This window comes from Bradysia coprophila (assembly GCF_014529535.1).
Source record: "Bradysia coprophila strain Holo2 chromosome X unlocalized genomic scaffold, BU_Bcop_v1 contig_79, whole genome shotgun sequence".
Classification (NCBI taxonomy): Eukaryota; Metazoa; Arthropoda; class Insecta; order Diptera; family Sciaridae; genus Bradysia; species Bradysia coprophila.
This window is the reverse complement of record NW_023503370.1, coordinates 237,697-247,760: the sequence shown is the minus strand read 5'-3', so window position 1 is coordinate 247,760 and position 10,064 is coordinate 237,697. Positions and strand designations below refer to the sequence as shown.

Genomic DNA, 10,064 nt, shown 5'->3' with positions numbered 1-10,064 from the left:
TTTATGCTGTCTTGTGAAGGGTACTGACATAGCAACTGAAGATGGTCAGACCACGCTGGCCAGTGACCGATGTTAGTACCTGAGGTCGAAACAGCAATTCTGTATCAAAATTCACTTAACGTGAGCCGTGGGAGGGAAGAGAATCGATTTCTCTGTTTGTTTTCGTAATTTTTCTTGTGTTAATTTAGCAATTTATCTGTAGGCATTTCAGTTGGGGGAATTTTCAGTAATCCCAAACGTCCTGGTTAAGGACGCAACGTTTGATCTACACGGGGTCTTCAATCAACAATAAAGACTAAATCAATTTTGTTTTATTATCTCAGCTGTTGCCCGAAATTAAAGTTTTAAAAGGGGTTGTTGATAATTTATTCGTAGTTGTCCTCGTCCCCGAGCGTTATGTATGTATCCTCAGCCCGTTGCCAAATTGTAATGCTAAAAAACCCTCCGAATTTGTTTTTTGTTTCTCTATATAGGATTGCTAAACAGATATTTTCCAACATGTTTAACTGTTTAGCAATCCTATACGAATCAAATGGACATTTTCCGCAAAGTAATGTAAAAACTGTTAACCCGGGGCGGAGCCAACTCACAATATTAGTTAGGAACAAAATTTTACGAAAAATACACAATAGTAGCGAAGCGAACATGATTTAGAGCACATCTCTGCTTCAAGCATGAACATATTCGGAGGCTTATGCAATCAACATTGACCTTTCGTAACGACTGGAGTCATGATTTCTTGGTGTGAATAAAAAAACACAAAAAATATGTAATCGTACACGCACACATGTTGGAAAATTTAGAGGCTTTTTGACGTTGGTCAAATGTATGGTCGTGCTAGGAGCCGTGCTATTTTTTTCAGTGGAAATTGAAAAATTTATTGTTGTTTTCTCATGTAGTACAAATTCTGTACCTGTACTCTTCATAATTTTTTATCGGTAAAGTTAAATAATATCCCTTTTTGAATGTATTACAATTGCTCCACTCTATACGATCAAAAGTACAATCTACTCGTATGAACTATGCATTAGAAAGGTTATGACTCCGACTAATGGGTAACACCCAGTGTTTTTGCAGATCTTTCTAATGACACCACGGAGGAAATAACGATTTTAAAAACGGATTCTAACGCACCCATTAGCCCTTTATTTTGACAAAAATAATAAGAACGATCAAGATAAATCGACAGATTTTGAAGAATCGGCCTTACTTGGTATGTGCGTACATTCATTGCTTAGAATCTATGTTTGGTACGAGTACGTTTCCACGTCAAACTGTGTGGGGAGCTCGAAAAACGTTTTTAGGGGGAAGGTCACGCTACAAAAAGATTTTCATATGTTGGTTAAAGAAGTCATATTTTGAACGATTACAATCCAATTAATGTTATTCATTCAACTTTCGGCATCCACGTTCATGCACGTCTTGCATTTGGTGAATGAATGAATAAAAAGAATTGGAATTAAATTTTACATTTTGTTGCAGGTGGAGGTTGAGGGAGTTGTTTAATATTTTAAAAGATAATTGAAAGTTATTTCTTAATTCTGATGAAAATTTGCTTTCTCTGAACGCAGTGCGTAGTCAGTAGTCACATAATGCCATCAATGTCTATCTCATTTTAATTTTTCTCTGGTAAATTCATGAGGTCTGTACGGGCCTGCTGTCGTACAATAATAATCTTAAGGCTGAAAATTGTTGGTCTTGACGTCTCGTGCATCAACAGCAACACTAGAGTCGATAAAGAATCAATTATTTTAAAAAAGTTTACTTTCGATTGATAAACTATCGGACGCACTCTCAACCCAGTATACAGTTCTATCAACGAAACATGAAACACGCTCAGTGCGCCCAGTATACAAAACGTCATTTGAAAATATGTGACAGCTTTGAATGTCACTGTAACTTCCTTTTGAATCTTTCTTTTCGCCATTTGTATCATACGGCGTGAAACGTCTTTGAAAAACGTCTGAAAGTAATCTTCAGTTTTTACTATCATCCGACCCAAACCAACTATAAAACATGGTTGTTAAGAAGGTAAATATGTGCTAGATATTTGCTGCGCGTTAATTTCGTATTTATCCCGAGATGTTTTGCCCAATATTTTGGTTTACAAACTTTGTTGACAAAAACTTCGAGTCCAAGACTAACTTCTATGGAACTTTGAAATGTCGTGAACATTTTGTGTGTGAACATGTGGAAGTAAACTGATGTATTGCTTTTCTATTTGTAGCCAAGATTGAAGAAGAAGACCGTCAGCAAGAAAGTGGCTCCAGCACCACTGGCTGTGAAAAAGGTCGAGCCGAAAAAGATTGTCAACCCATTGTTTGAAAAGCGGCCAAAGAACTTTGGCATTGGTAAGTGAAATCAGTTTATTACAATTGCATGATATGGACCAAAACAGTGCCATGTTATGGACAAAAAACAGTGCCAATTTGCAAGTGTTCCGTTAATTGGAGGTTATGTTTGTTAATGTGCATTATTTTGGTGTCGGTTCGCAGGTCAAAACATTCAACCGAAACGTGATTTGTCCCGTTTCGTCCGATGGCCGAAGTACATTCGCGTCCAAAGACAAAAGGCTGTCTTGCAGAAGCGTTTGAAAATTCCGCCACCAATCAACCAATTTAGCCAAACTTTGGACAAGCAAACAGCCGTGCAATTGTTCAAATTGCTCGAGAAATATCGTCCAGAAACCGCATTGGCTAAGAAGCAACGTTTGAAGAAGATTGCTGAAGCTAAGGCTAAGGGCAAGGATGTCCAACCGAAGAAGCGACCAAACACATTGAAGGCCGGTACCAACTCTGTGACGAAATTGATTGAACAGAAGAAAGCTCAATTGGTCGTCATTGCTCACGATGTGGATCCAATTGAGGTGAGTGAATTTGTGTTGTTTTATTGATCCGAGTGCCGTCAAATCGAACCGAAATTGAAGACTACGATAAAACGAAATTGAGAATTTCCATGGAAAGTGCACACGTTTCTGAATTGAACACCGAGAGTTTCACAAACAATTTTAAGTTAAATTTGGCAAACCCAAGTGAATTCGCTGCCATTGTTGTGTGTTTTTCAATAAAATTTAGTGTTTTTTTAGAGGCCTTAGTACAACCAAAACCGATCAATTTTCACAACTTCTGTCTCTTTGCCGAGACAATAATTTTCTTCGTCGACATGTTTAGCAAAAACTTTCAGTGTAATGCTGTTACGGTGTGTTTGTCGTGATTTTTGGTTGTCAAAACGAAGTTGTAAAGAATACTCTGCCGTGTTTTAAAGAATGGTTGAGCAAACAGTTCTGCTGAAAAATAGACACTTTGTTGCTGTAGTGGTTGAATTTACTGTGACGATTTCAATGACTTGTGCACACAATCACATTCCACGTGGTTTGTACAAATGTTTGCACGAAAATTCTGACGTAATGTGAAACTACATGTGTGTCCCGTGTGTTATTCTAACCTTATTCAATCTACGTTAAATCAATTACCACTTTTGCCATGATGATAATAGAATTTCTTCACCTGAAGTAGACCATGTAATGGTCGTATGAAATGAAGAATTTTGACAACCTGAGCAAAATACAAATTCAACTTCGATTTGATGTTTCGTTTATCTCCCGGTTTGTTTACCAATTAACTGAACAAACGTTTTCCCCATTTCCAGGTCGTTCTCTTCTTACCAGCTTTGTGCCGCAAAATGGGCGTACCATACTGTATCGTCAAGGGCAAGTCCCGTCTTGGATTACTCGTTCGTCGTAAAACATGCTCCACCATTGCATTGACAGCCGTTGATGCTGCCGAACGTGCTAATTTCACAAAGATCGTCGAATCAATTAAAACAAATTACAACGATCGCCAAGACGAAATCCGCAGACACTGGGGTGGTGGTCTTCTAGGAGCTAAGAGTTTGGCTCGCATTTCCAAATTGGAAAAAGCGAAAGCACGCGAATTGGCCCAAAAGCAAGGATAAATTTGTTTTTCTATTTACGAGACGCGGGCGTAAGATGTGAAGAGTGTGGCATTGTATGGGGATGTTGTCGGATTCGGCGAAATCACCTGATGTTACAAATAAAAAAATCTAAAAAGAAAAGGAAAGTTTTTTGTTTCTGGTTTGGTTTCCGGTGAATTGTACCAGCATCAATGGAAACATCGGATCCACTGATAACATCATTGAAAATATTGATAGGTAAAAACAGAAGCCCAAGCAACAAGATTACACAACGGAATATCTTGTGCTAATTTAGCTATGTTATGAATGCAACTGCCTCCGTGTAAATTGTGACCACTTTTACGTTTAACCGAAATTGATTGTTTTTATCGATCAAAACACTAGCCGAACACATTACATGTGTATTTGTCACGTTGAGTTTTCAATCTTCTTATCGGCACCCTGGGGGTCGAAGCCTACATTTTCGTTGGTGATTTCGAATTACTAAATTTAAATTATTTTGAAGAAGAGAAAGTTTGATCGTTGTGTTCGAACCCTGTCTGAACATTCAAATAATATTCGACATGTGATTGATGTCCTTACAGAAGTGTTAGATAGTCTTAGATTAGTGCAACAGTGTGAAAAGTTCGGCCAAATGCGGCTTAAATTCGGAAAATAATACTCTTGAATCATAAAACTGGTAAGTGGAAAAGTGACCGTTCGAACGTAGACTATGCATAGAAATCGATATGGGATTCCAGCGTATCTGACTAAATTATGTGACGTTGCTTTTGCTTCAACGAAAACTGGAAAGTGTATTGAAGTTGTATGCGGCCTTGAATGGATGATTTCGAAGGTCAGACCAATCAAACAATATAGAAAGTAATGAAGTCTTAGTCAGCCGAAAATATTTATTGAATATCTCAACAAACGTTCTAAGTAAATATTTATGTCTCTTTAAAGATGCAAAGTCGCTCAATATTATATACTAAATAGTTTGCTCAAATGTCGTATAATTTGTACGTAAACGTATAAGTTGGAAATTGTAAGTCACATCTTCATACAAGACGTTCTGGAAGGTTACTTATAATTTACAAACTTTATACGTCATTTGCGCAAACTGTCTACTGTGTCCTTGGTGCCTACCTTTCCAACGATAAGAATTATAAGCTGCCGGAATAATTGTTTTCATTCTCGTTGGAAAGATAAGGATCATTTTGTGTAGAAAGCAAGGTCTATTTTCTAGAAAGCTTTACTACAAATTCGGCTAGAATCCTACAAAAACTTTTGAATTGTCGAAATATTTTGTAGAATTTGTGTAAAATTTCTAGAAAATAGACTCTGGTACAAAGGTGTGACCATCAGGAAGGCTGGAGTGTGCTTTATCCGTTTAGCTATGAAAAGTTATTTTTTAGTTGGACTGGGTAATTAAAACCTATAATCGGTCATAGACACGTCGGTACTCACTTCAGTAAACAATTTCTAAAATATCAATGTAAATCCTAATTTCCTCAAGTATTTCATATTTAAATTATGCTTTGGTAATGAAGCGTGGAAACTTCATTCCAATTGAAAAGAGAAGGCAGCTGTACAACGCTTATGTACAAAGTCACATAGTTTACAAGCTCCCTATCTACAGTCAAGACAACAAAACTAAATTGGAAGAATTGCAAATAATTCAAAATAAGTGCATTAAAGCGACCTTCCGACTGCCTAGAGACACATCGACAACATTCCTGTCCTGTACAGCTGCAATCTGGTTCCGATTCACCAACTGTCGATCGACAGTTGAAAGAATTGTTCACTTGCATAGGATGCTCAATTCACACACTGAACATGGATTCAACATTAGGCTGAATCGCTGAATAGAGACGTTTCTACGCGTTCCTCTAGGCGACGTAGCCAATTGCATGTTGATAATGACGGTTTCTATTAGATAATACAATCGACCTAGTTCTCAACGTAATACGGCAACTTAGGAACCTGGACGCATTCAAAGCTGAAGTCAAACTGGTATCGAGGAATCTGGAACACGGTGTCAAAAGAACTACGTAAAAGGTGAACTCGCACACGCAAGTTTATTGCTGCAAATACTTTTTAGCCATGTCATCGACTTTATGACTCCTTTTCCAAAATTTTGGTATCGAAAAATCGTGTGCGAGTTCACATTTTATGTAGTTGATAAATGCGTTGTTTTAGCACATTGTGCCAAATTATCCTACGCCTGTTACAGCATAGCAGCATAATTCAATAAAAATCAATTATTCCTCACTTCAAAAATCTCTTGAAATCACTAAATTTTGGACAAAGAAAGTATTTTGAGGCTTACACTTTCAAATATGGGAGCAGTCGGAATAAAATTTTTGATTTTTTGTGTGATTTTTGTTTTATTACATAAGATTTACAGTTTTTGGCGTGAGCTGCTCTCGGTCATACATTATAATAATAATTGTCTTAATTTATAACTCAATCGAGTCATTATCTTTCGCATCAATTAAAAATGAAACATTTGAAATAAGACGCAAACAGTTAGATTTCCTGACTTCTAAAGTTAAGCTTTCGTTTTAATCGATCAATTTTATTTTCAAAAACGTCTTTCGTAACGGAAAATCTGTAGCAATCTTTTCGCTGATTATTTGATGAATTACATTTTTTCATCTTCATTTTATTATCACTCTTCCAATACAAGCCTTGTATTACAAGGTGAAAAGGGAAATTCGAAATGTTTTCCGGTGTAACGTGTAATTGATTCCACAAGAATTTCGTTGAACAAATTAAAGAAAATCTAGATTTATTAACTTTCTTAATTGATGTTAGTTGAATAAACAAGAATAAAGTACTAAAATAAAAAATCTAGATTTTCGTTGGCTACACAAATTTTGTGTGGAATCAAGGCAGAGCTGCCTTGGTGGAATCATTTACAAGACACAACAACTCCCAAATAAGAAAACATGTCGAATTACACTTTTCTCTCCCTGTAGTTCTCATATACTGTGACGGCTCAAATTTGATGAAACTTAGGCTGAAAAACATAAATCAAATCGATCAAAGTATTTTTAATCTGTTGATTTCAAATCTTGTACTCCAATTTTTGTAACATGAATTTTACTATATAAAGGACCATATTACCCAGGGCTTGTCATTATTTTTGTCGTCGTTATTGATAACAGATTTAACAGTCAGGTTAAAATCGATGCATTCTAATCGTCACATAATATTTCCAGTACTATATGATGTACTAACGAACTTGAATTCAGAGTTAAGTTTTTGTTTATAATTGCGAAAGGCTGAGGGTCAGACCGCAATTTTATTCCAACAATTTGTTTTTGATAACACATTATCATAGAACGAAATTGGAATTAATGAAGAACCAAATTGGTATTAATTGATCACCGAACACACTGAATATTCAAAGGTTTGTTGGTAATAAATCGCGTGTGGCAAATATTTTGGTCAATTTTTGTGTATTATCTCGGCAATAAGTTCAAAAGATCAGCGAACAGAACGAGGAAATAAAAAAAAGTTTGGAATGAGTGCGCGTCTTTTTAGTTTATTGAAATTATAATTTGATTATATACCACCACCGTCGAATGGTTGTTTATTACGGGCCAAGATTACGTATTATTGCAGTACATAACAAATTTTAGTTTCATACCAAATTTGGTGATGAGATAAACAATGACCTAGCAGTATTTCGATTATCAAAAATAAAGCCGTAAAATTCAGTTAGTTGATGAGGAGCTGCTTAGAGTTCGCTGATAAAGTTTTAGCAGTTAACAAACGTTGGCTGCATTTCAATGTAAGATTTTGCCAATTATCTGTGAATCTTTTCACTCCAAAATGGACCAGCCGAGCGTCAAACCGAGTAATAAGAAAAATCCCATCGTTCGGGCGGCTCAACGACATTATGGAAATACTACCTGCAAAATTAGTCAAAAACAGTACGACCGAGAGAAGTTTTTGTTTGGCAGTGTAAAATTCAATCCATGGATTTTGATGCCAGCCGCGGTAGTTGTGCAATTTTGTACTGGTTCTGTGTATGCTTGGAGCGTATTTAACGCACCAATCGATAATGCGATTTCGGGTGATGTTAAGATATCTCAAGCGCCAGTAACATTTTACATCGCGTTCGGTCTACTGGGATTTTCGGCTGCCGTTATGGGGCCTTGGTTGGAAAGAAACGGACCGAAAAAAGCTCTCCTAGTATCTTCGACTGCCTTTTTCATTGGACATTTATTAGCAGCACTTGCAATTTACCTGAAATCCATATGGTTGTTGTACATTGGGTATGGAGTTATCGGTGGCTTTGGGATCGGTTTGAGTTACATTACACCCGTGTCAATACTTCAGAAATGGTTTCCTCATAAAAAGGGTCTTGCAGCTGGTGTTGGTGTGTGTGGCTTCGGAGCTGGATCAATTGCAGTGGGTAAAATCATTCTTCCGATAATAAGCTGGGTTGGATTACCTGGAACATTTTTGGTACTGGGATCGTCATTTTACTTTTCAATGATTTGTTCGGCGCTAGTGTTTCGTGTTCCTGAACCCGGCTATTCAGTAAATACTGCCAATGTAGCGGAGACAAAAGATACGCCAGTATCCCCGTCGACTTCAATTAAGTTAACTTTAAAGGAATCTCTCATGTCCATCGACTACGTGCTACTTTACATAACGTTCTTCAGTAATATTTTATTCGGACTTTTGGTGATATCTCGGTTTTCTGACATGATTACGAAACTGTTTGAAATACCGGCAGACACGGCATCAACATTGGTTTCGATTAACGGTGTTTTTAATTTAATGGGAAGGCTGATTTTTTCTACATTGTCAGACAAAATTGGAAGAAAAGCCTGTTTCCTCATAATGTTAATTACGCAGACCATAATCATTGCATCGTTCCCATATTATGTGGAGCATAAAATTTATTGGCTATTTGTACTGAGCATGATAGTGCTATCGACCTGTTATGGTGGTGGATTCGGGTAAAAGAAATATTAATCCGTAACCTCAACATACCTTATGCTCTTTTTTATTTTCTCTTTATTGTAGCGTATTGCCTGCATACCTAAACGATATGTTTGGTTCACACAACATCTCAGTCTGCTATGGTTTAGTTTTGACGGCATGGTCATTTGCAGCAATTTTCGGAGGTTTCATATTTACAACCGTTTACGATTACCAAGTGGCAACGGGAAGTGGAAATCCATCAGATCCTATACCATACATCATCAATTCATATTGGATATTAGGCTGCGTTACGTTTGGCGTATTGGCGACCAGTCTTGTAAGACCCGAACTAAAGGACAGACTGTTACCGTCCTTTGAAGGACAATGGTTTCGGCGCAGATTTTTCAATACCGTTTTTGTTGTCAAACGGGTACGAACTCTACCTGAGATCGAAATTATTGGCTCAAAGAAATTTGATGAAATGTGGGAAGAATATCTGAAGCGTCGCGACGTTCCTAACAACACGAAATTCAACGCAGAATGCACGGACGCCGTATAAACTGGCGAGTCCTAGACGTTAACGCGTCTTAAAGAGGCCGATGGGTGAGTCGTGTTTTACTCAAATTATTTTTATTGAAAAACGATGTTGAACAACTAGGGCTAGTGTCAATAAAACCCATTTTTCAAATTTTTAAAACCTACTTTCTTCTCACTCAATACGTAAAAACGTATCCCCCAGAAATGATTCCTTACCTGATGGCATTCGCGATATAATTTTTATTTCGGCGGGAAGACTAGCAATAACGTACCTTTGTTCACACGCCATGTTATGAAAGATGGAAAATCAACCTAATTGTGATCGAACAACGTGTCAGATTTTTCCGCTTTACTGCTAGATGAATTGTAGGCTGCTGTCAAATTAGCTTGAACGACTTTATTTTTACTTCCACTATCTAACAAAATGAAAGTCGATTTCACTTTGAATGATTGGACAGAAATAATGAATTTTAGTGCACTACGATTTTAAAGTTTTTCGCAATATATAACGGCAAATTTATTAATAAATTAATCTCTAACTTTGCTTGTTTTAAACTCAACTCAATTAAAGTTTGTAATTGGTTAGCATTCTAATCTTAATTGTTCTACATGTTGACAACAAAAGAAGAGTAAAGTGTCGTTTCAAACATACGTACGTGTGAAATTGAAGA

The 10,064-nt window shown here is 36.8% G+C and overlaps 2 protein-coding genes and 1 non-coding gene across 3 annotated transcripts; all 3 read left to right on the top strand.

Annotated features, from left to right (window-relative positions):
• The first annotated feature begins 1,869 nt into the window (after window positions 1-1,869).
• On the top strand, window positions 1,870-4,074 carry LOC119070343 (60S ribosomal protein L7a). Its single transcript, XM_037174632.1, has 4 exons — window positions 1,870-2,031; window positions 2,228-2,351; window positions 2,496-2,866; window positions 3,649-4,074. The coding sequence occupies exons 1-4, from the start codon at window positions 2,017-2,019 to the stop codon at window positions 3,952-3,954; spliced, it is 816 nt and encodes a 271-aa protein (XP_037030527.1). The 5' UTR covers window positions 1,870-2,016; the 3' UTR covers window positions 3,955-4,074.
• Window positions 3,478-3,563, top strand: LOC119070495. The gene has a single exon (XR_005086527.1). It is a non-coding gene; the product is annotated as a small nucleolar RNA SNORD36 (small nucleolar RNA).
• A 3,225-nt stretch (window positions 4,075-7,299) lies between the features above and the next one.
• Window positions 7,300-9,557, top strand: LOC119070342 (uncharacterized MFS-type transporter YhjX-like). The gene is made up of 2 exons (XM_037174631.1): window positions 7,300-8,891; window positions 8,959-9,557. The coding sequence occupies exons 1-2, from the start codon at window positions 7,753-7,755 to the stop codon at window positions 9,413-9,415; spliced, it is 1,596 nt and encodes a 531-aa protein (XP_037030526.1). The 5' UTR covers window positions 7,300-7,752; the 3' UTR covers window positions 9,416-9,557.
• Window positions 9,558-10,064: the final 507 nt, after the last annotated feature.

Coding starts and splice junctions, on each gene's coding strand:
- LOC119070343 (XM_037174632.1), top strand. Junction 2,352..2,495: donor GCCAAAGAACTTTGGCATTG/GTAAGTGAAATC, acceptor GTCGGTTCGCAG/GTCAAAACATTCAACCGAAA. Junction 2,867..3,648: donor ACGATGTGGATCCAATTGAG/GTGAGTGAATTT, acceptor CCCCATTTCCAG/GTCGTTCTCTTCTTACCAGC.
- LOC119070342 (XM_037174631.1), top strand. CDS start 7,753: ATGGACCAGCCGAGCGTCAAACCGAGTAATAAGAAAAATCCCATCGTT. Junction 8,892..8,958: donor TGTTATGGTGGTGGATTCGG/GTAAAAGAAATA, acceptor TCTTTATTGTAG/CGTATTGCCTGCATACCTAA.